Below are 26,653 nucleotides of genomic sequence, written 5' to 3'. Positions count from 1 at the left end.
TACTTTAATGTTTCCGTTATACTGTTCGTCTATATAATAAAAACAATTATTCCTGGTGTGAAAGAAACAATTTGTTTCTGGATCTATATCCTTATCTAATTCTGAACTATTGCGATTTATGCTTCTGGTGTTTTTTAGTTCCATATATTCCTGTTCACCAATCATTTGTGTTGCTCTATGAATGCCCATAAGTGTACAAAACCCAAAACCAGTGAAGTTGGCACGTTGTGTAAATCGTAAATTAAAACAGAATACAATGATTTGCAAATCCTTTTCAACCTATATTCAATTGAATAGACTGCAAAGACAAGATACTTAACGTTCGAACTGGAAAACTTTATTTTTTGCAAATATTAGCTCATTTGGAATTTGATGCCTGCAACATGTTTCAAAAAAGCTGGCTCAAGTGGCAAAAAGACTGAGAAAGTTGAGGAATGCTCATCAAACACTTATTTGGAACATTCCACAGGTGAACATGCTAATTGGGTATAAAACCAGCTTCCATGAAATGCTCAGTCATTCACAAACAAGAATGGGGCGAGGGTCACCACTTTCTGAGCAAATTGTTTAAGAACAACATTTGTCAATCAGCTATTGCAAGGAATTTAGGGATTTCACCATCTACGGTCCGTAATATCATCAAAAGGTTAAAAGAATCTGGAGAAATCACTGCACGTAAGCAGCAACGCTGAAAACCAACATTGAATGGCCGCGAACTTCGATCCCTGCAGTACTGCATCAAAAACCGACATAAGTGTGTAAAGGATATCACCACATGGGCTCAGGAACACTTCAGAAAACCATTGTCAGTAACTAGTTTGTCGCTACTTCTGTAGATAGATAGTACTTTAAGTGCAAGTTAAAACTCTACTATGCAAAGCGAAAGTCATTTATCAACAACACCCAGTTGCTGCCATTAAATTCTAAGTTAATGATAATTTGCAAAGAATAAGTTTCTCAGTTCGAACATTAAATATCTTGTTTTTGCAGTCTATTCAATTGAATATAAATTGAAAAGGATTTGCAAATCATTGTATTCTGTTTTTATTTACGAATTACACAATGTGCCAACTTCACTGGTTTTGGGTTTTGTAGATGAATGTGCACCTGAGTAAAGATCTTCTTGTTCGGTAATCCTTTGGAGTGTTGTAGTTTTGTAGTCGAATGTCAATGTTTGTTTTCTGTCAGACTCTATTATTTTTGTTGTTGTGGTTGCTGGGAGTTGTGATATTCGTCCAGATCCTTGATGTCTTTGACAACGAGGACTCTTGCTTGTGGACCTCCATTGAGCTTTATGTAAATTTTGCAGGTGGCGCTCCAAGTTCCCTGAATTTCCCTGTTTCCTCAAGTCGCGTGCTTTCTTGGCGATTTCAACATTGCGTTTAGGGAGGTGCTCGTTCATGTACACATTTGTGCCCTTCAGCTTTTTTCCCTGTGTCAGCAATGCCATTTCCTGCTGGCGAGCTTAACGATGGTGACAGGCGTGGTGTTGTTGCCTCTTCTATTCAGTAAAATGCACGCATCAATGGTATTAATATCGACATAAATTCCCTTTGAATGCAGAAAATTGACCACTTGTTGCTCTGTTGAAGCAGCGTCCATGTCATTTGGTTCTCTGTTGTCAACTGCTCTTGCATAGGATCAAGGATTGATACGTGTCCCTGCAATGATGATGACATTCTGTCGTATAAACTGATCCACTTCCTCTTTGATGTTTTCCAAAACACTGATCTTTCCCAGATTGGTGATATCTTGTTGCTTGGCACCGTAGAGTCATATAAATTGGTATGTGACACATGCTAACTGTTAGCATGCTAACTATTTGAGCTGATTTTGCAACCGTTTACCCCAGAGTCATATAACTTGGTATGTGAGTCTTATTAACTGTTAGCACATTAACTGTTAGCATACTTCTAAAAACGTTAGCATGCTAATGTTTTTTGCTTGCTCTTTGTTACTTTCTATGTGTACACCAACAAATACTGCATTTTGGTATTTCTTTTTACCCAGTCAAATGGTAGCGTTATAATGTTAACATGCTAACATTAGCAAGCTAACTTTTTCTACTATTTTTACACTTTTTTTTCTCTAATTCCACAGCCATACATCTTTAGGTCATATAACTTGGTATATGACACATGCTAACTGTTAGCATTCTAATGCACATATGTCAGAGTCAAGGCCCGCGGGCCGGATATGGCCCGCGAGAAGGTTTTTTACGGCCCTTGGGATGATCTTGATTTATTATTAGAACCGGCCCGCAGACCGCAGATCTTTTACACGCACCAAGCGGATGCCGGTCCAAGGTTCCGAAAGGGGGCGAGCGGCCCGCCGGGACGCGCCTGCCGGCCGAAGGGCTGCAGCCCGGCCGTCAGTCGCGGAGCCCGCCGTGCCACGCGCGCCAAGGGGGCGGGCCGAAACCCGGCCCCGAGGCCCTGAGACTTCTGCTTTGTTTCCCCAAACCGCGCGTCACCGCCGGGCCCGCACCACCGTCGGGCTGCAGCCCGAGCGTCGGTGGCGGAACCCGTCATGTGCCGCGCGCGCCAAGCGGAGCGGGGGGGTCAAGCGGGCCGAAACCCGCAGGCCACCCCCTCACCACGAGGCCCTGAGACTTCTGCGTTTGACCCCTACGCGCGGCCCGTTGGGACGCGCCCGCCGTCAAGCCACGAGGGCCAGCCGTCGGGTCGCGGAGCCCGCCGTGCCACGCGCGCCAAGGGGCGGGCCGAAACCAGCGGGGGGTTTCGGGCACCCAACTCGCCTCCCTCCCACGGAGGGAGGAGGGGGGTTTAATGTGAACATTACTGTGCAATCACATATTTAGAGTTTTTACTCAATTCAAGTTTAAAAGTTAAAGTTTAATATTTGTTTTCACTGCATGTTACTTCTCCTTAAACAAAGTGTTGTTTTTGATTTATAGATTTTTGCACTTTATTTTATTGTATTTCAATTTAATTATATTTTAAAAATATTTCAGTTGAGTGGATGATAGAAAATTGCTATTATTGTTTTTTTCTTTGAAGTAAATTTAGCCCACTTTTGCTAAAATAGAAAATATAGGCTACTGATGGTGCCTTGAATACCGGTTTCTTTCATTTAATGTTCATGTTATGGGGATTTTTATATAAAGGAAATTTGTCTTTTGTGTCTGTTGAAAATTAAAGATTACTGACAGAGCCATAAGAAAATATTGCTTTATTTATCTGATCATATTGGAATATATTTGTTAGGTTTTCAGTAGGTTCAATTAGGTTCACTAGACTATATGCGTCATTTAAAAATTTTTCAATGAACATTCGAACAGTCCGGCCCTCGGCTTGTAGCTAAATTTTTTATTTGGCCCTCCGTCCATTTGACTTTGACACCCCTGTTCTAATGTTTGCATGCTAGCGTGCTAACTTTTTCAGCAGATTTTACACTTGTTTCTCTAATTCCAAAGCCATACACCTTAGAGTCATATAACTTGGTATGTGACACATACTAATTGTTAACATGCTAATGTTAGCATGCTAACATTCCAGCGACCCCCGGCCAGAGGCTTAGGGCACAGATAGCACGCCCATCAAAATTTCCGCGTGAATTTTCGAGTTAAATTTAACCTACTTACATTTTAAAGGCCTACTGAAACCCACTACTACCGACCACGCAGTCTGATAGTTTATATATATCAGTGATGAAATCTTAACATTGCAACACATGCCAATACGGCCGGGTTAACTTATAAAGTGCAATTTTAAATTTCCCGCTAAACTTCCGGTTGAAAAAGCCTTTGGAGGATGACGTATGCTCGTGACGTAGCCAGGGGAACAGAGGTATGGCTTCCCCATTGAATACAATACAAAATAGCTCTGTTTTCATTTCATAATTCCACAGTATTCTGGACATCTGTGTTGGTGAATCTTTTGCAATTTGTTTAATGAACAATGGAGATTGCAAAGAAGAAAGTTGTAGGTGGGATCGGTGTATTAGCGGCTGGCTGTAGCGACACAACAAGAAGGACTTACTTGGATAGCAGACGCGCCAGCCGATGCTAGCCGCCAACACATTTGTGTTGGGGTGAAGTCCTTCGTCGCGCCGTCGATCGCTGGAACGCAGGTGCGCACGGGTGTTGATGAGCAAATGAGGGCTGGCTGGCGTAGGTGGAGCGCTAATGTTTTTATCATAGCTCTGTGAGGTCCGGTTGCTAAGTTGCTAAGTTAGCCTTAGCGTCGTTAGCAACAGCATTGTTAAGCTTTGCCAGGCTGAGAATTATTAACCGTGTATTTACATGTACATGGTTTAATAGTATTGTTGATCTTCTGTCTATCCTTCCAGTCAGGGGTTTATTTATTTTGTTTCTATCTGCATTTGAGACAGATGCTATCACGTTAGCTCATGCTGAAGAGCTTCGTCGATGTATTGTCGTGGAGATAAAAGTCACTGTGAATGTCCATTTCGCGTTCTCAACTCTCATTTTCAAGAGGATATAGTATCCGAGGTGGTTTAAAATACAAATCCGTGATCCACAATAGAAAAAGGAGAGAGTGTGGAATCCAATGAGCCAGCTTGTACCTAAGTTACGGTCAGAGCGAAAAAAGATATGTATTTCACTGCATTCTAGTCCGTCACTCTAACGTTCCTCATCCACAAATCTTTCATCCTCGCTCAAATTAATGGGGTAATCGTCGCTTTCTCGGTCCGAATAGCTATAGCTGCGTTGAAAACAATAGAAAAATATGAGGAAGTGAACAACTGACAACGTCACGCTACTTCCGGTAGGGGCAAGGCTTTTTTTATATCAGAGACCAAAAGTTGCGAACTTTATCGATGTTGTTCTATACTAAATCCTTTCAGCAAAAATATGGCAATATCGCAAAATGATCAAGTATGACACATAGAATGGATCTGCTATCCCCGTTTAAATAAAAAAAATTCATTTCAGTAGGCCTTTAACAGGATTGTCAAATGATATGAAAGCAAATGTTAATTAATCACAACAATTATTATCAAGGCTCAGGTCAGGCTGATTACAAAATAATACTAACCAAATATACTGCAAAAGAATAGACTCATTAAAATAGATGCAAATACATGTTTTATGTAATTACGCAAATAAAATGAATAATTAATATTTTACTAAATGAATAATAAATAATAATAATGTATATGTTTCTTAAATAAATTGTCAATACAATTAAAATGCAAATGAAAATAGAGCTTCACCACTTGTCCAGAAATTAGAGTAAAGTTACATTAACAACAGTAATCAATCCAAGCAAGAGACAATATAGGCATGCTTTTGAAATAATTTGCATAGGAAGATGACAATTTACATTGTGTTATCAAAAATATGCTTTTTATGTGTTCAAACAAAAAGGTTAAAATGTGATTTAAAAAAAAAAAAATGTCCGTCTGTGCTGCAGTTTTAAATGACTTAAAATGGAGATTGTATGCATATAGAAAGCTAAAAACCAACACCAAAAAAACAACTGACGTGCATAGTAATCAATTAAAAAGTCAGCTGATTGTTGATTGAGGATTTTTTGAAGCAGCTTAGGCACAATTAAGTGCACTACTGCCATACTAATAACCTGCATGTTTGTTTTCCAACAGGCAAACCTAAACTGGGCCGGGAGTTGGGGCGGGGCCAGTATGGAGTTGTGTACTTGTGTGATAGTTGGGGGGGACACTATCCATGTGCCCTGAAGTCTGTGGTGCCGCCGGATGATAAACACTGGAATGACCTGGCTTTGGAGTTTCACTACACAAGGTGAGTCTGTGACGTCCGAGGCTTTGAAAACCCACACTATCTTAAACTCCAAACCTAACTTTGGTGGACCGCCACAAATAAATGTATGTTACCCTATAAAATGCCTCTCTTATTAAGAAACAATAACAAGCGAACAGTAAAGGGTTACCACTTTGCCAACACTGACTATGGTCTCAGTGCATGCTCAGTAAATAGGTATTTTTACAAATATTATTTATTTTATATTGCCAGCTTTCTATTCAGTTGTGAAGCAGATGACCACGTGACAATGCTATTGGCGGACCAATCACAGTGATCTCTGTCCCTGCAGCTGATTGGCTCAGCTACATCGAGACAACTGTTTGTTTTCGCTGAGCTCCATGTAGCGTTTGTTTCGCTTTTATGCGGAGAATATTTGTCTTCATTTTAATACCTACCATGTCTTCCAAAAGTTTCTGTGCCCTCGAAGGCTTCTACCACAGAATCTATGCCCAGAGGAAGCTGCTTACAATTGGAGAAAAGGTGGACCTCCTCATTACTATGCTAAAGAAAGGTGACGCTCCCCCAGGAAGAAGTAAACATTTCACGACACCACCACCCCAGCTCCACTCTCCTCCTCGATTATAAATAGCATCATTTGTCTATACCATTGTTTTAGGTTCACCTCTGCCTAGCATCGTATTCTCATTAACATTAAATAAAACAAAAGGAAATATAGATTAATTTACAATGCAGAGTAACTTCATTTACCTTGTTTTTAGTCTGTAACAGTAAAGATTTAAAGTGCATCAATATGCCTGGAATTTGAAAAAAAATTAAAATCCTTAAACATTTTAGATTGACCTAAACCATTTTGATACTGAAAAATTAATTGAAATAAACTCAATAAATAACTAGATGAGGCAATTCCTGAAGGAATGCTCCATTGCTGAAGTTGAACTGAAATGCTGACAGAATGTAGTATGAATGAATGAATAGTTTGAATGTTGAAATGGTTTGAATGTTGAAGAGTTTGAATTTCCAGGAAAAACGGAATTTGGTTTGGAACTTGGGAAAGGGTTAGTTGGATGAGTGTTGATGTTGGAATGGTTTCAATAGGTTGAAAAATGTGCAAATTGTGGAAGTTTAAAAAAATGGACAATTAATTTAGAATGGGGGAAACAAAACAAAACTGGGAATTCATGGAAATCCGGAATTTTTTTTTTTTAAACTGTTGAAGGAGAGCACACAATTGTGAACAGGCTGAATAGTTTGGAGTTGTTTGAATCGGATGAAAAATTTGGAAATTGTGGAACTTTGAAAATTTTTCCAATAATTAAGGGGGACGGCGTGGCGAAGTTGGTAGAGTGGCTGTGCCAGCAACGGAGGGTTGCTGTTTAATGGGGTTCAATCCCCACCTTCTACCATCCTAGTCACGTCCGTTGTGGCAAGACACTTCACCTTTGCTCCTGATGGGTGGTGGTTAGCGCCTTGCATGGCAGCTCCCACCATCAGTGTGTGAATGGGTGAATGTGGAAATACTGTCAAAGCGCTTTGAGTACCTTGAAGGTAGAAAAGCTCTATACAAGTATAACCCATTTATCATTTATCATTTAATTTTAATGGGAATTTCATGAAAATTTGGGGAAAAGCGGGAATTTTTGGAAAATGTTAAAAGACTTGAATGTTCTGAATGAGGTGAAATGGTTGGTGCTGGAATTTTTCAAATCGGTCAAGAAATGTTGAAGTAGTAACATTTTTAATTGAGAAATGGTATTAAGGAATTCCAGGAAAACCTGGAAATTTTCCAGTTAAAAAAAACAACTTAGTTTTTTGTCCTGATTAAGAAGAATGTTGGACCGTGGAACGGTTAAAGTGAGTTGAAAAATGTAGGCGGCGTAGTCTCTAGAAAAAAGGGAATTCTGGGAATTCCTGGAATTTTTTTGAACTTGGAATAATAATAGTTTGAATGTCCAGGATGGTGGAATATGTTGAAGGTGGAATGGTTTGAATCGGTTGTAAAATGTGGAAATGGCGGAAGTTTGAAAAATGGCCAATTCGTTTTGAATGGGAAAAATGTCCCCAAAAACTCGGAATTCTGGGAAATCTGAGAATTTTTGGAATTAGTCAAGGGAAAGCCCACAATTCCCGAATAGGCTGAACAGTTTGAATCGTGTGAAAAATGTGGAGGGTAAAGCGTGCTAAAATCTGGAGAGGAAGAAGAATAAGTTTAAGTAGAAGAATGAATAGATGACTTTTGGTGTAGAAAACCATATGTGTGACTGCTTTGGAGTATTCACACAATAATACATTCAAATTGATCCGCAACATTACCTCAGGAGCACAATATATAAAACATACAACCTACGAAACAAAAATGTATTTAAACATTTGTGCAGATTTTTAGTTTTTAATCAAAATGAGGGAAGTCAGGATTAATGGCTACAATGAGCACGTTTTGTAGTGCACAGTTTTACGTAACACGATTTGAAGCGGGATACAACATGATACTGATAAAACATGTTCCCTGGGGTCACACATGCCATGCGCCATGGCGCACCATGCAATGCCGGGTGGCAGAGTCGTGTATAGAGAGAGAGTATGGCCAACCCGGTTTCAGACGATCTCCTCAATGATTGGTCAAAAGGCAGTCACGTGGCTACGGAACACTGCTCTAGAACACTTTATTTTGTAAAAAAAAAATTGTATGTGGCATTCAATACCAATAATATAATACATCATCTGTTTTACAACAACATTAGAAAATTCCAAAGGTAATAATATATATTTAAAAAAAATTGTGATAGAAAACGGATGGATGGAGGGTGTTATAACTCGCTATAAAACATTTTTAATTCTATGATCTATTGTCAAAGTGTCGGATCGGGATTTGAAATCTGATGCCAAAAAATTGGATTGAAGTCCAAAAATGTTGATCGGTACATCCCTGGTTACCATAAAGGCATTTTGCCTCAATCCTTAGTGCCATGCCAACTGTTGTTATTGTCAATAGTGTGTGTGTGCATGTGTGTGTGTCGAAAACTAATTAAGCATTTTTCAAGCATTCTATAGCTTCCAAGAGTCGTCATTTTGTGTTGCTGAGGTTTTTCTTCGAACTAATGACTGTCTCTTAGCACGTGGCTGCCTAAAGTGTCACAAAGGCAAGGAATGCGATGTTCTTGACAAGCGGTGACACTTTGTGCGCAGGACCCTGCCCAAGCACGAGCGGCTGGTCGACCTGCACGGCTCCGTCATCGACCACACGTATGGCGGCGGCTCCAGCATTGCCGTGCTGCTCATCATGGAGCGGCTGCACAAAGACCTCTACACCGGCCTCAAGGTACGGCTCACGTCGATCCCACCCCAAATGTTGACTCAAACGTTGTGGTTTGTTTGCATGCCAGGCTGGTTTGTCGCTGCGGGAGAGGCTGCAGATCGCTCTGGACGTGGTGGAGGGGATTCGCTTCCTGCACAGTCAGGGTCTCCTGCACAGAGATATTAAGCTCAAGAATGTCCTGGTAAGTGCACTGCAAATAAGATTGCGGACTGCTAGAGAGGCCCACATTGGCTGTCACACCGATACTGTCCAGTAGGGGTGTCCCGATCTGATATTGATTGCAGAATAAACAAGTATCAGATGATATCGGCTTGATGTAAAATGTCTGATACAAGTAGTCCTGCCGTGTGCTTACTTGGGCTGAGCTGGACAGACAGTTAACATGTAAATGTCCTCTAATAAGCGCACAAGGTTGGTCTTTTTTAAATATTTGAATCAAGTTATTTACAAAAAGTAAACACGGTAGTCTATAGGCTACTAGGAGCTAGCAGCTACATAACAGCTAAGCACACATTTGCAGGCAAGCTAGACATAAGTAATAATAATTGAACAATATTGCTGTCTAAGATAGCACATTTGTCAATGAAAACAAGTATTAAATAATCGCATATTCTATGCACATACAAGGCAGAAGCGTATTAAAAAATATCCAGTAACAAACGTGTCCGCATCCTCCAACTTGCTGCGTCAGGAGCTTAACTGGATGAATTATTGTGACTACTAGGTATCACAAAAAACTAATTACCACTCCACTTCAACTTAAAGACAGCATAAGTCCATTCCAGACAGTTAAAGTAGCCATATGTAAAAATCTGGCCAGAAATGGTACTGCAATGACGGTCCCTGTCGTCCCCTCTCACTCTCCCTGACTGAGGTTGCCAGATACGCAGCCGAATCCAGCTCGATCGACTGGGCTACTCCAAGGAACTTCAAACTTCCACTGCCTCTTACTGGGGGTTGAGGTGCTGGGACCATAATAGCTGAATAGACAAGTCAATAAAAAATCTCGAACCAACACATTTTACACAGAAATTAGGCCATTTTCCAGGAGAAGTACGTAATGCCGGCGTACAATATCACAACAAATGGCAATCATATTGTTATTGCCAGTACTATCAGAAAACAAAGACAAAAACAAACTACAACCAACGCTAGCAATGGTTATACTGGTGAAAATAAGTAGAGCATGCTTAGCAGCCTAATGTACGCCCAAACTAAAGAGGAGACATTTTACCAAAGTATACCTATAGGCTACTGTTTCAAATGTTTCAGATTGCCATAAAACTTGGTACATGTAGTCCACAATATGCAAACACGAATGAGGAATTATTTTATCATGTGATTTGGCTGTCTCCATACATTTCACATTGCCACGATAGCCGTGCTAATGTTGCAACCCATTTCCTCAGCGTATCAGCATATTGAGAACAAAATACACACTGACACTACCCATATTCACATAGGTTTTATTTGCCGAAAATATATTTTGCCCTGTCAGTTCGAATACACATCGACATACAGGCTATCAGGCATCTATTTCCCCCTTTAGCCAATATGTCGATGTGTCATTGACCGGGCTAGCATGCTAAGCATTACACTAGGAGCTAAGCACCATCACACTAAGCATTCTTTGCACGAACATACTAGCTTTGTTAGACAAGATCATAGACTGTAGTGGACAATATAGTTTACTTACGAAATGTCCATTTCCATTTATTACAAGTAATAAGAAAACAAAAATGTCTTACTTACCTATCAAGGAGGAAATTAGCAAGTTTGGCGTCAGATGAAAAAATCTTCTCCGCCTTCAATCGTCTCCATCTTTCAAAGGCATCCCCGATACAAATCCTTGTTTTGTTCCTGGCTTTGTCATGAATAAGTTGAGAATCGTAATGATGCCTTTTATATTTACTAAGGTCTGACATGTTTAGTAACTTTACCAGTGGCAGTAGCCAGACGAAGAGGGCGGTGCGTAACTGGCAACCTGGATGTGACACACTCACGGACTTTCTAATCGGTCAAACGGTGAAATGAAAACAATAACAAGATTTCGGGGCTGTAAATCTAATTTGGAAATGAGCATATCCCGGCTGAACTACCGTTATCAGTTATAAAGGTATTCGAAAAGAACATGATATATTAATGCCTTTTGACATATCAGGGCCATTTAATAATGACTTGACATGAAATTATTACATATGGCTCCTTTAATAATAAATAGGTTAGTGTTTTTATACCAAGTAGGGTTGTACAGTATACCGGTACTAATAAAGTACTGCGGTACTAATGAATTAAAAACAGTACCGGTACTTTTTTTCTTTTACGGATATGACGCGCGCCATCCTCACATCGTGACATTGCTGGTTTTACGAGTAGAGGTGCATGTTCGGCAACGCACACGCACTTCCAAGCAGAAACAGTGTGTAGACAGAAAAGGGAGAATGGACAGAATGGACGCATTTTGGCTTAAAAACTAACGATAAAGGTGAAGCCATAACACTGAAGCACCACTCAGCAAGAGGTGCTTTAAGACATGGGTAGTTAGCTAGCAGCTAACGTCCATCTACTGTTAGCAGTGTTTTTGCACTTTTTAAATCACTAATGCTTATCTCCATGGCGACAAATAAAGTGAGTTTCTTACAAGTATCATCCCTGCAGGACGAGGAATAGCTAAACATGTTCCACTACATACCGTAGGAGGATACAATAGCTAACCGCTTAAAGCAAGCTAGCATTCCTGAATGTAAACAAATGACACAGACATCGACTCTAACGATACCAATTACAAGACCTGTATATAGTCAATACTACAATGATTACATCAATGTTTTTTTATTACAAAATCAATTGTCTGTATGCACCTCGAATATGCTCCTCGCAAATACCGGTAGTCTTTTTTTTATTTTTTTTTATTTTCACAGCGATTCGCTTCTTCTTTCCGCGCTGGTTTGTTGAGGTTTTGGGACTTTTACTTAGTTGGCAAAATGGACAAAACTTGTCAAAAGGGCGAAAAACTAAGAAAAGGCACACATGCTGTAGTGTTGAGACATGACTCTTCCAAGTTGAGTGGATAGCTCCACCTACCCACAAATGTTTCGCCCTGCTTTCTTGCCTGCAGGCGCCTGAATGAAGGGTTCGTACACAGGGACATATTTAGCTTGACCTACAAGTTTGCACATAGAGGGGTTTCTTAACCAAGATTCCACTGTGTTCAAGTAAATGCCTGCTACTCTCTGCAGTTGAGTAAACAAACGTTGCAGTTTTTCGCCTGATTTTTGTGGCGTTGAAGATACAACTGCTCTGTCGTCAGCGCACATGTGTGCACTTCCTCTTTTGCAGCTCGACAAGCAGAATCGTGCAAAGATCACCGACCTGGGCTTCTGTAAACCGGAGGCCATGATGTCCGGCAGCATCGTCGGGACCCCCATCCACATGGCCCCGGAGCTCTTCACGGGTACCGTCGCTCAACTTCTTCCCGCCGTCCCTAAACGCACCCCGAAGCCACACTCTTGCTAACGTTAGCACTCTGCGCCTCACAGGGAAGTACGACAACTCCGTTGACGTTTACGCCTTCGGGATCCTCTTCTGGTACCTCTGCACCGGCTCCGTCAAACTCCCAGAAGCCTTTGAGAAATGCTCCAGTAAGGACCAGCTGTGGAATAATGTTAAGAAAGGTAAACATGGCTCAAAGTACACTTTAGAGTAGTCAGTGTGCAGCTTGTATAGATTTACTATGCACAGACATTGAGTCAACATACAGTAAGTGTTGTGTAAATAGCAGTACAAATATTATTGTGTTTCACTGCACGAGTGCTGCCGGCACTAGAGAGCTGCGGTTAATCGTGTTGTCTTTTGACTCATTTTCATCAGATAGTAAATCTATACTGTTTTACAAGCTGCACGCCGACTCCTCTAAAGTATTCCGCTCCTCGTTCCTCGCCAGGTGCCCGACCCGAGCGCTTGTCGTTGTTTGACGAGGAGTGCTGGCAGCTGATGGAGGCCTGCTGGAACGGTGACCCTTCCCAGAGGCCCCTGCTGGGCATTGTGGAGCCCAGCCTGCAAAGCATCATGGTCCGCCTCTGCAGCTACGACTCAGACCTGAAAAGCAGCAGCCTGGAGGACTCGAACTGAAAAAAAAAAAAAAAGGCACTCCCCGCAGAGTAAAAGAAGCGCACACAAGGTGTTTTTGTCGTATTTATGAACGGAGGACTGTCGTCCTCCCGACTCACGGTTGATGTAATTTATGAAGAAGAAATGTTTTATTGTTGTGCACTCGTGCTCGTTAAAGAAAACGTTACCAGATGCAACTTTTAAATAAGTCCAGTGTTGTCATGAAAAAAATCTATTCATCAAATATTTTAGATTGTATTTAATGTCTGCATACATACAAGCATCTTTCTTTTTTAATAAAAATGATCTGTTACAACAAATCACATCCTCTTTTTTTTTTACTTTGCAACATGGCCGTCACGTGACCTTTTACAGCCTCTCAACACTTTTCTGTATCAATTTTTTAATAAATATATATTTCCACAAAGTTGAAGTTTTTAAGCTCACTTTGACACTAGTTCTTCTAAAAAGATGTTTATTTTTACACAAGAAAATATGTGCATGTGGTGTGGGGTGAGCTTAGAAGTAGTGCGTGGGAACCTGGCTTCAGGGTCAAAGGTCAAATTCTGTTTGGACCAGTTGGTGACATTTGACCCTTGAAAAAAGTGTTATAAATATATGCTCTATTGAATATTTCTATGTCTATTGTTTGTACACAATTATAACATGTATATTATAATACATATTAAAATATAACATTGTCATAATAAAGTATATTATTTTAAGAGAAATGTTAAAATATGTTATATTCATATACTATGTCCATGTAATACAACAAAATATATCAGGTTCCATTTTATATGTATATACCAAAGGTGTGTGTGCATATATATATATATATATATATATATATATATATATATATATATATATATATATATATATATATATATATATATATATATATATATATACAATTTCCTTCCACATTATAGATATGTTGGGTAATATATAGTAATTTATGCATATAATGAAAGATTATAATATAGGTTGATATATATTGTTAATATTATTTTGTTATATTACATGTAATAATACATCATGTAAAATATATAACATTTTATGTTGTGATATAATATAACATTAAATATTATTATATATATTTATGTTATTATTTAATAATCAATTATATATTTATTATTAGCTACTTCTCTTTGTTTATAATTTATATCTTCTGCTGGATCTACTCTCTATTTTATGCTGCAGTTGTTACACATACTGTAATATTGTACATGGTGATTGGGATTTGTTATATATTGTATATATTATATACAATCATAATATAATATAGTATATTATATCAGTATATATTAAATACTGTATATATAATATGCAGTGTTGGGTTAGTTACTGAAAACAGTAACTAGTTACTTTATTTCAAAAGTAACTCAGTTACTAACTCAGTTACTTACACCAAAAAGTAATGCGTTACTGTGAAAAGTAACTATTTAGTTACTTATATTTATTTTATTATTTTTTTAAGGCCCCCTTTAATGCCCTTTTAGCCTTCATTTCAGTACTGTTATTGCACTGGAGAATAGTACAATCTGTTGATCAACTTGACATGCATTTGCATCACTGAACTCTGCTAAGCAATGTGGTCTACATACAACACACAAAGTTTCAAAGGGCCGAATTGTTTCAGGCCAAAACAAATTGACGAAACTATTTTAAATAGCGGCAACATAACATACATAAGTAACAAACAGCATAATAACAACATAGCTGTAAACCAAGGAAGGCACACACTACATACACAAAGCCTAACCAGGCGTTTTTTTCTCTCAAGGAATTCTGAAATAAAATCATGTCTGAAGCCCAGAACACTCTACACATTTCCCCAGTTTTAGTTTAGAGATAAGGAAAGATTGGCCTGGCCCACTAGGATCCCTCTTTATGTTTGTGAACTTTATAGTCTATACATTTAGAGTGATGTGATAATCAAACACTCTAGAAGTCTAGAATGAAAGAGTATATAAGAGAATTGACAGAGTGTGTACCTTCAGTGCTGCAATGGCTCTATCAATGTTGTCCTGGCTAGCAGTGCCTCGTTAAAATCCAGCCGCTGTTGCTTAGGAGGTGAAGTGTGTCTCTCTTTACTAGCTTCGTCGAAGCATGTTACTTTCGTAGCTGTTTCAGCAGATTTGAATAGCTAGGATAGGATCTTTGATCCAAGACACAGCTTACATTTAACTAAAATGTTCTTTTCTTTGTGGTCGACAAAAGAAAAGTAGTGAGAATATCTCCATGTTAAGAAACTCGGCTTCGGGCTTCGCCATGTCTTATTAATAAACACAGACACACCTCCTCCCACACACACACACACACACACACACACACACACACACACACACACACACACACACACACACACACACACACACACACACACACACACACACACACACACACACACACACACACACACACAGCGCACGCCTCTTCTTTGTCGCCTCATCTCCGTCGCCTCTTCTGCGGCTCTCCAATAAAACACACTCAGATCTTCTCAGTTTCTAGCCGGTACTACATAAAAAATACCGTAAAATAACGCAGTAACGCATCATGTAGTAACGGTAACTGAGTTACTGAATATAAAAAATAACGCGTTAGATTACTATTTACTGCCGAAAGTAACGGCGTTACAGTAACGTGTTACAAAGTAACGCGTTAGTCCCAACACTGATTATATGTAAATATTACATATATGTTATATTTTATACTGCTACTATGGTAAATTTTTAGTCTACTTAATACCTGCATTATCCTTTCCATCCTTTGCAACTGAGCTATTGTGTGGAACAATTTCCCTTGTGGTTCAATACAATTTGTCTAAGTCTAAATCTATGATATAATAATATTAATACATTAAAATATAGATTCTATTTATAGTATATGATAATACATATATATATATATATATATATATATATATATATATATATATATATATATATATACATATATATATACATATATATATATATATATATATATATATATTAGGGGTGTGGGGAAAAATCGATTCGAATTCGAATCGCGATTCTCACGTTGTGCGATTCAGAATCGATTCTCATTTTTAAAAAATCGATTTAAAAAAAAAAATGTATTTCTTTATTTTTTAATATATATATGTATATATATATATTTTTAATTAATCAATCCAAAAAAAAAAATACACAGCAATACCATAACAATGCAATCCAATTCCAAAACCAAACCCGACCCAGCAACACTCAGAACTGCAATAAACAGAGCAATTGAGAGAAGACACAAACACGACACAGAACAAACCAAAAGTAGTGAAACTAAAAATGAATATTATCAACAACAGTATCAATATTAGTAACAATTTCAACATAGCAGTGATTAAAAATCCCTCATTGACATTATCATTAGATATTCATAAAAATAAATAAATAAAGAATAGTGTCACAGTGGCTTACACTTGCATCACATCTCATAAGCTTGACAACACACTGTGTCCAATATTTTCACAAAGATAAAATAAGTCATATTTTTGGTTCATTTAATAGTTAAAACAAATTTACATTATTGCAATCAGTTGATAAAACATTGTCCTTTATAATTATAAAAGCTTTTTACAAAAATCTACTACCCTGCTTGCACGTCAGCAGACTGGGGTAGATCCTGCTGAAATCCTATGTATTGAATGAATAGAGAATCGTTTTGAATCGGGAAAAAAAAATCGTTTTTGAATCGAAAATCGTGTTGAATTGAAAAAAAAAAATCGATTTTGAATCGAATCGTGACCCCAAGAATCGATATTGAATCGAATCGTGGGACACCCAAAGATTCACAGCCCTAATATATATATTTAAACAATATATAGTATATTGTTATATTAGGTTATATTATATTCATCCATCCATTTTCTACCGCTTGTGTATATTATTCAGAATATTTTATATGTAAACATTTTATATGACTATTATAACAAAAACATTGAATAAATACATTAAAAACAAATGACAAAGTAACACTCAAATAAAGTTGGTTTTTGTCTTGCATTAACGTATATTAAATATCGGACACAAAAATATTAGCATTTATTTTTTGTGTGTATGTAATTTTTCAGAACGCTATTTTTTTAAATAAAACAAAATGCAACCTTCAGCAAGGCACCAAAACTGCTTTTAAATATTTTAATTGGTTTTTCATCCGAAGTTATCAAAATAATATTATACAGTACATACATATATTTAATAATCAATTATGACAACAAAGTTGAAATAAGCTAATTTTTTTAGTACTTTGATTGGGAACCAGACAGTAAAAAAAACACAATTTTCCATATTATAATTATTTTCAGCTCTTGCAGAAGATCTTATGTTGTGGCTAATGAGCTTGTTTGATCTAGTTCACACAAATACTTCTGCCCTAACATGTCTTCTGTCTGCTTGCTGACGTGGGTTGTCTGCAGCGAAAGAACAAATCAAAAAGTTCCGTCATGTCAATTTGGAGAAAAGCTTTGATAGCACAAAAGGTCGCCTGTGAGAGGAGAGCGGAGAAGATGATGGACGTTGTTCATAAATGATGAGCATAAACTCATGATCACGTCATGTGGGAAATAGCTTGTGTCTGGACAGGAGCATCGTCTGCAGGAACAAATATCCGGATTTACACGTGATGGCTGTGACCTCTGACCCTTACAGGCAATTCTGACACATTTTCACCTTAGTATAGAAAAATATTGACAAAAAAGACAGGGATTCAAATTCAAAATATTTTTTATGACACAATTGATGAAATTCAAAGAGTGATCATCTCTACAAACAAGTTTACATATTTACAGGCCACGCTGTACAGTACACACAAAGTATTCATCCTGGGTATTATTTTACAAACGCCGCACAGCTAATCTATAAAAACACGGCTGTTAATTCAGGGACGGAAATAAGTGTCCTCTCGTCTCTCAAAACAAAAAAACAAAAAAGGATGAGCACGTCAAGTCCAAAAAAATGTGCTCTCATTAAGACATTAAAACAAACTGATAATAACCTTCACTTGATTGATGGTTCTGACACACACACACACACACACTGACACACACACACACACACTGACACACACACACACACACACACACACACACACACACACACACACACACACACACACACACACACACACACACACACACACACACACACACACACACACACACACACACACACACACACACACACACACACACGGAGCGCAGTCCAGACATGTTACAAAGGAGTTTTAGCTTAACCTTCCCTGAATGACAACTTAATTGTTCCACAAAATAGAACCGCTGGAACACAAACACGCTAAAAAAACTAAACAAAAAACATCACAAATCAATGAAATTAGGACAGCAAATAGAACAAAAAGTGCATTTTTTTAATAAAAAAATTTCAAGTATGTAACGAAACAATGTCTTTAAAGGGAGACTGCACATTTGGCACACACACACACACACACACACACACACACACACACACACACACACACACACACACACACACACACACACACACACACACACACACACACACACACACACACACACACACACACACACACACCTTCGATATTAAGGGATTCCGTTAAAAAAGTCTTTAAAGAGGAAATCCCGGCGAAAAGGGCGGAGGCTCACATTGATGTGTTGCAGTGGCTGCTGGGAAAAAAAACCAAGAGTGATGGACAAGCAAAAAAAACCAAAGTATAAGTAAATAAGAAACAATGACACACACAAACACGCACACACACACAAACGTGTCATGGGATGAAATTAAAGAATAAAAATCTTAATATAATATTTTGTAAAAGCAGAAGAGAGAAAAAAGGGCAGATTAGTTTTATTAGCAGCAAAAAAAAACATATTTCTAATACCAATGATCAATTATTAATTTGCACGGACAATTTCCTCCATATTGACAGTTTTAATTCATGAGAGATAACTAGGAATGAACATAAATAAACATTAGGCTTACGTCAGGCTGATAGAAAATAAGTACTGTACTAACTAAACATGAAGGGAGTCCAAATAAATGTACATATAATAATATAATAATGCTGTGCTAAAATAAACTCAATTCATAATAATATGTTTCCTAAACTAAATTAAAGTGCATATGAAAACACAGCTTCGCCACTTTAGTCATAGCATTTGCACTACAAAACATCTCTTTGACTTCTTCTGTTTGTCTGAGATTGCCATTACTGCCACAAGTGGTAGAAACATGTATTACAAATAAGTACCACAGCTGAGAAACAGATATTTTCTTGTGGGCCAACAATGATGTCATCTACTACCATAAATACTCTATATATATAAGTTTGAAAGTTTTTTTTTAAAAAATGGATTGAGTCATTGAAACAATAAATACTATTTTTCGTTTATGTTTATGTTTATAGTATACATTTCTATCCATCTATCCATTTTCTACCGCATTTCATCATAATTAAATGTTTTAAAGATTTAATGAATGATTTAATTGGCATTTAAAAAACAGACTATATGACCTCCTATATACAAAACCCAAAACCAGTGGAGTTGGCACGTTGTGTAATTCGTAAATAAAAACAGAATACAATGATTTGCAAATCCTTTTCACCTTATATTCACTTGAATAGACTGCAAAGACAAGATATTTAATGTTCGAACTGAGAAACTACATTTTTTTTGCAAATAATCATTAACTTAGAATTTAATGGCAGCAACACATTGCAAAAAAGTTGGCACAGGGGCATTTGTACCACTGTGTTACATGGCCTTTCCTTTTAACAACACTCAGTAAACGTTTGGGAACTGAGGAGACCAATTTTTGAAGCTTTTCAGGTGGAATTATTTCCCATTCTTGCTTGATGTACAGCTTAAGTTGTTCAACAGTCCGGGGGTCTCCGTTGTTGTATTTTAGGCTTCACATTGCGCCACACATTTTCAATGGGAGACAGGTCTGGACTACAGGCAGGCCAGTCTAGTACGCACTCTTTTACTACGAAGCCACGTTGTTGTAACACGTGCAGAATGTGGCTTGGCATTGTCTTGCTGAAATAAGCAGGGGCGTCCATGAAAAAGATGTTGCTTGGATGGCAACATATGTTGCTCCAAAACCTGTATGTACCTTTCAGCATTAATGGTGCCTTTACAGTTACCCATGCCTTGAGCACTAATACACCCCCATGTCATCCTGATGCTGGCTTTTGAACTTTGCGCCTATAACAGTCTGGATGGTTCTTTTCCTCTTTGTTCCGGAGGACACGACATCCACAGTTTCCAAAAACAATTTGAAATGTGGACTCGTCAGACCACAGAACACTTTTCCACTTTGCATCAGTCCATCTTAGATGAGCTCGGGCCCAGCGAAGCGGCGGCGTTTCTGGGTGTTGTTGATAAATGGCTTTCGCTTTGCATAGTAGAGTTTTAACTTGCACTTACAGATGTAGCGACAAACTGTAGTTACTGACAGTGGTTTTCTGAAGTATTCCTGAGCCCATGTGGTGATATCCTTTACACACTGATGTCGGTCTTTGATGCAGTACCACTTGAGGGATCCAAGGTCACGGGCTTAGCCGCTTACGTGCAGTGATTTCTTCAGATTCTCTGAACCTTTTGATGATATTACGGACCGTAGATGGTGAAATCCCTAAATTCATTGCAATAGCTCATTGAGAAATGTTGTTCTTAAACTGTTCGACAATTTGCTCACGCATTTGTTCACAAAGTGGTGACCCTCGCCCCATCCTTGTTTGTGAATGACTGAGCATTTCATGGAAGCTGCTTTTATACCTAACCATGGCACCCACCTGTTCCCAATTAGCCTGTTCACCTGTGGGATGTTCCAAATAAGTGTTTGATGAGCATTCCTCAACTTTCTCAGTCTTTTTTGCCACTTGTGCTAGCTTTTTTGAAACATGTTGCAGGCATCAAATTCCAAATGAGGTAATATTTGCAAAAAATAAAGTTTTCCAGTTCGAACATTAAATATCTTGTCTTTGCAGTCTATTCAATTGAATATAGGTTGAAAAGGATTTGCAAATCATTGTATTTTGTTTGTATTTACCATTTACACAACGTGCCAACTTCACTGGTTTTGGGGTTTGTATGTAAGTCATTTTCTGATATGATAAATATTATTTTTATTCGTATAAATATAAAACATTTTGTATGAATTAAGTTATTCAATCAAAAAATGTAGTTTCCATGATTTTTTTGTTTGTTTTTAATATGACATACAACTTTTAATTGTCAACCTTTTTTTTTGTAATATTTGGATCTGAATGATTTTTTAGCATGATCAAAATTTAACTGCTGACGTGTTGATAATTATTTTGTCCTCAGGTGTGTCATAACGCATGAAATGAGAAGAAGGACACCGACCATAAAGGCAAGATGTCAACACTCACTCGGATCCTGACGAGTCGCCATCCACGGTCCCCGCCTTGATGCTCATAGCGACGCCGTTCAGCTGTTCAGGCGGGACGCATTTACCTCGCTGCTCGTTGCAGAACGAGGCCTGAGGGGACGGCGAGTCGTGAGGGGACGGCGAGTCGTGAGGGGACGGCGAGTCGTGAGGGGACGGCGAGTCGTGAGGGGACGGCGAGTCGTGAGTGCCGTCACAGAGCTGGTTGTGGATGCGGTTGAGGCCGTTCCTCTCGATGATGGGAGAAAGCTGCTTCTTTTTTAGGATCCCTGCCGGGAACAAATGTGACGCGGAGGTCAAAGGTGACGCGTAGGTCAAAGAGTAAGTCGGTCCAAAATGGACGTCCGATCACCTTTGTGAGGATGAGTGTTGAAGTGAGGCAGCAGCGTCGAGACCTCGGCGTCTTCCATGCGCTGCTCTGACGTGTTGCTGACACTTTGGTCAACATGGAAGTTGAGTCCTGCTTCTGTCAGATCTGAGGACAAGACATCAACAAAGTGGGGTAACGGCGACATCTGCTTGTCAAATAGGAGCACTGCAGCCATCAAACCAGCAGACAGCGCTGTCTTACTAGCTGCATTTCCATTACCCTTAGAAATGCGCAAAACCTAAATATCGCAACAAAAAACTGGTAACGGAAACACACATATTTAGAAAAAACACTCAATTATAAAAAAAAAATATTTTTGCACTCTAAAGAGCTGCTTTTTGACATTTTTCGATATTCAAGTTTTTCCCAAAAGCATGATGGAAGCCCTTTTTTCGCATTTAAGAGGGCACCTAGACATCGAACCGACGGGACCCCAATGCAGGGCAGGCCGACCCACAGGCTGGGAGAGTGTCAACGGCAGGCCTGGGCACTTATTTTGACTCGGGGGGGCCGGTATATCTGATTTTTAGGAACATTAATACAAAACCTCACAATAATGTCTGATTGAAAGCTAAAAACGTTATGACAGACCGCCTTAAAAGACAGAATAGAATTTACAATTTTTTTAATGAATGGGACACCCAGAATGTACATGAAAATAAAGAATGTGTGATTTACAATATTAACTATGAACGATAAAACACTGAATATTGACAACATATAAACATCACAACCCCCTCTCCATGAATATATTTTACAATTAAGCGAAATGCAACAAAAATGCAACAAACACAGCGAAATATGAACGCGAAGGGTAAAAAAGCTAAACCCACCTACAATCTGATACATCTGATATATCACTAAGCTTTAGAGCTTTGTTGTAAAAATCTCCTTCCGCGTCTGTCCCTGACACCCGCATTTCAGGCTGGCCGCTCTGAAAACACTCTGTGGAAACGCTCCCCACCCACACTGCTTGGTGCCTCGTCTGAACTGCTGTGACTTAGATTACCATAGTAACTAATTCGATTACCATAGTAACTAATTATATTACCATAGTAACTAGTATATCATGCAAAAGCGCAGATTCCAACCATTGAAATACTTTGTATAGTTCAAGACTTACGTTCATTTGAAAACATCACTGCACATCATAATGGCAGCTACAGTTTCCATCTCAAAGATCTAAAAAAAATATTTCGGAATATCCGGCGGGCCAGATTGAAAAGCTCAATGGGCCTCATGCGGCCCCCTGGCCTTAATTTGCCCAAGTCTGGTCAAGGGGATGTAAGGAAGTTGCCTTTGAATGATCAACCTGCCTTCGTCTTCTATTGACATCACGGAGCAGTGGATGCAATCAGTGTTGCCAACTCCCCAGCAAGGGGAGAAGCTATTGGCTGTCCTAAAAGTCATTTGATGGCGTCATCGCCTAATTTGCATAACTGATGGAAATGGACGCTGTCGGAGAGACACAAAAGGGAGTTTAAAAAAGAAAATCATGATTAAACTATTATGATTATTATTTATATTTATATTTAAATTACAAATGTATTTAAATATTTAATTCAAATATTTTAACAACATATTCATTTTTGAATGTATTAATTTATTGTGAAATGTGATATGAAGTAATATATTATTGTATATTATATATAGTGTATGCATTATTAAAGTGAATCTAGTTAACAGCAATTGTATGAACATGTCATGCTATTTTTTATTCAATAGCATTTTTTAATTCAAAGAAAATATTTATTTGTGTTGTTTTTTCAAACATTATTCAACACTTTTAAATTTTTTTTATTAAATACAATTCTAAATGACTATTTAATCACCAATTTATGTAATGGCTTTTGATTTCATAATGCTGCAGCTTATGGAATATGAAATCATTTAAATTCATTCGTCAAAAGTGGAGGACGTGAATCACAGCATAAATAAATCAATGAATTCATGAAAAATGGACAAATGATGAGAAGTATTTTAAAGGATTATGAGCCACTGATTGCATTGTCTCTTATTTCATATTGTTGTAAAAAAGTATCCCTAATGTAGTGACCAGGGGTAGAGACCTACTGTGGGTCTGCGGCCTCTTGACGCCGTTGGACCCCAGGTTTTCCCAGCATTCCTCTGGAGAGAAGGGACCCTCGTCGCCCTCGCTGTCAGAGGAGTGTGTGGAGGCATAGGAGCCGCTCTGGTCGTCTTCCAAGGACAAGTCGCTGTCAGAGTCGCTGTCGTGGTCTGGAAACAAACACGCGGGCTAACAATGAAGTAGCATGAAACTCTGACTCTTTTTTTTTGTCTTACCGTCATGGCCGTGCTGAGGGTCTTCATGGAAGAGCGATGAGTGGTCGTTGAGAGCGATGTGCGCCTGGCTGCTGTTCATCCTGTCCTCCCTAAAAGAGAAACGAGAGTCTTTAACGTTGCTCCTGCAGCAGTGAGAGAGTGGACTCTTCATGGCTCCCTGACCTCAGCATGAAGGGCACGTAGCTGTGCTGGCTCTTGGCGCTCTGCATGGTGCCGTTCAGCGAAACGCTGGACTGCCCGAAAGGAAGATGGTACAACTTGGCGTCCGTGTAGCTGCTGCTGCACTTGTAGCTCTGCTGTGCACACATTAGCACTCTGTCAATGCAATATTTCATAATAGGCCTCAAAAGCCACACATTTCATTATACAGTGGTTAACTTATTGTTACACTTGCAAAAATGATCAATACAGATTTGTTCATGAGCCCAGAACTAAGTCAACTCGTTTGAATAAAGTTAGTCAAAGATCCTCTTTATGACAGGAGCGCTTTGTTGTTTGTGAAAACTTTACTTCAAAAATGCTAGTCAAAGATCCTGTATATGACAGACGCACTTTGCAGTTTTTAGGTCCCACTGCAAAATTGCTAGCCAAGGTGTGTTTTGCTGTTTTGGCTACTACTGTAGGCGGACTGGGCTCGGACCTACTGCAATACAGTCAAAGATCATGTACACAACAGGAGGAAAAATTGCTATTCAAAGTTACTCTGACAGGAGCACCCTGCAGTTTTTAAATACCTACAGCAGGAACACTAATCAAAGATCCTGTATATGACAGGAGTGCTTTACTGTTTTTAGCAAATCTACATCCTCTAAGACAGGAGAGCACTCTGCTATTTTTAAATAGTAAATACCTACTGCAAAAATGCTAGTCAAAGATCCTGTAAATGACAGGACCACTTTGCAGTTTATAGGTCCCACTGCAGAATTGCTCGCCCAAGAGCAGGTGTGTTTTGCCGTTTTGGCTACTACTGTAGGAGGACTGGGCTCGGACCTCCTGCAATACAGTCAAAGATCATGTACATAACAGCAGGACTCTTACTCGAAAAATTGCTAGTCAAAGATACTCTGACAGGAGCACCCTGCAGTTTTTAAATACCTACAGCAGGAACACTAATCAAAGATCCTGTATATAACAGGAGTGCTTTACTGTTTTTAGCAAATCTACAGCAAAAACACTAGTCAAAGATCCTGTAAGACAGGAGAGCACTCTTCTATTTTGAAATAGTAAATACCTACTGCAAAAACGCTAGTCAAAGATCCTGTATATGACAGGGGCCTTTTGCCATGCTTAGGGAGATGGGGAGAGGGAGTGCTTTGATATTTTTAAGGACCCACTGCAAAAACAAGTCAATGATCCTCTATATCAGTGGTTCCCAAACTTTTTTCACCAAGTACCACCTCAGCAAAAACTTGGCTCTCCAGGTACCACCATAACGACCAACGTTAAAATACAGTAGCGTAGTAGGCCTAAGTATTCATTAATTTTATTTAACAAGTATACTTAATATTATTGGCCACTGTAACCTAACACACAGTTTGAACAGTCACACTGTGTTTACATATTACAAAAAATAAAACACTGTACTTTAAGGTGAGTCCAATCAGCGCTCAGTGGCAGAAAAGGAAGTGGAAACTAAAAATAAAAGCGCTGGAGAGGAATTTAACACCAACATATGAAAAACAATACATAAAGTCAGACAAGACTTGACAGGTCATAAACAAAATCCTCTATATGACAGGAGCACTTTGATGTTTTTAAGGACCTACTCCAAAAACAAGTCAAAGATCCTCTAAATGATAGGAGCACTTTGCTGTTTTAAAGACCTACTCCAAAAACAAGTCAAAGATCCTCTATATGACAGGAGCACTTTGCTGTTTTAAGGACCTACTGCAAACATGTTAGTCAAAGATCCTCTAAAGGACAGACAGTAATAATTGTCTTGGAATCTTCTGCAAAAATGTTAGTAGTTTGTATTTTAATTAAGTTTTAATTTCAAGTGAGTGTGTTTCCATGGAAACGGTTGGGAGCGTGTGAGTGAGGGGCGGGGGACTCACAGAGGACTTGGACTTGATCATGTGATCAGGGTGCTTGTGTCCACAGCAGTACTTGATGGCGTTCCTGGCCTCTTTGTTGAAGACCACGCGGAACAAGAAGATAAAAGGACCCTTGGAAAACATACAATAATACAGTCATAAGATCCTCATAATATCATTCATAATAATAGAGAAATATGAATACATTCAATAACACATTAATAATATAATAATACAGTAATCATATCATAGTAAAACTACTGATAATAATACAATAAAACATCGATAATAATTGTAATAACTGTAATAATACAGTAAACATTATATAATTCATTATAAATTTACAGTAATAATAATATATACCGTTTTCAATAATATAGT

General features: G+C 38.5%; 2 protein-coding genes across 4 annotated transcripts in view; one reads left to right on the top strand and one right to left on the bottom strand.

Moving 5' to 3' along the window:
- The window catches only part of dstyk (dual serine/threonine and tyrosine protein kinase), a 94,300-nt gene extending 80,813 nt beyond the window's left edge, over positions 1–13,487 (top strand). Inside the window, exons 9-14 of the mRNA XM_062053492.1 lie at positions 5,590–5,746; positions 8,912–9,044; positions 9,109–9,222; positions 12,381–12,495; positions 12,581–12,715; positions 12,985–13,487. Of these exons, the coding sequence (XP_061909476.1) occupies positions 5,590–5,746; positions 8,912–9,044; positions 9,109–9,222; positions 12,381–12,495; positions 12,581–12,715; positions 12,985–13,172 (842 nt within the window). The 3' untranslated portion in view covers positions 13,173–13,487. The remainder of the gene's footprint in view (positions 1–5,589; positions 5,747–8,911; positions 9,045–9,108; positions 9,223–12,380; positions 12,496–12,580; positions 12,716–12,984) is intronic.
- A 4,425-nt stretch (positions 13,488–17,912) lies between these two features.
- The window catches only part of celsr2 (cadherin, EGF LAG seven-pass G-type receptor 2), a 230,372-nt gene continuing 221,631 nt past the window's right edge, over positions 17,913–26,653 (bottom strand). Inside the window, exons 28-34 of one of the 3 annotated variants that reach the window (XM_062053464.1) lie at positions 26,294–26,404; positions 24,402–24,535; positions 24,240–24,328; positions 24,009–24,173; positions 21,918–22,040; positions 21,549–21,834; positions 17,913–18,816 (exon numbers count right to left, since the gene is read on the bottom strand). In XM_062053464.1, the coding sequence (XP_061909448.1) occupies positions 18,792–18,816; positions 21,549–21,834; positions 21,918–22,040; positions 24,009–24,173; positions 24,240–24,328; positions 24,402–24,535; positions 26,294–26,404 (933 nt within the window). In that variant the 3' untranslated portion in view covers positions 17,913–18,791. The remainder of the gene's footprint in view (positions 18,817–21,548; positions 21,835–21,917; positions 22,041–24,008; positions 24,174–24,239; positions 24,329–24,401; positions 24,536–26,293; positions 26,405–26,653) is intronic. The other 2 variants (XM_062053480.1, XM_062053471.1) reach the window with 2 other exon arrangements.

This window comes from Entelurus aequoreus, linkage group LG01, assembly GCF_033978785.1.
Source record: "Entelurus aequoreus isolate RoL-2023_Sb linkage group LG01, RoL_Eaeq_v1.1, whole genome shotgun sequence".
NCBI lineage: Eukaryota > Metazoa > Chordata > Actinopteri > Syngnathiformes > Syngnathidae > Entelurus > Entelurus aequoreus.
Note: the sequence above shows the minus strand (reverse complement) of the source record. Positions and strands in the feature narration are given on the sequence as shown.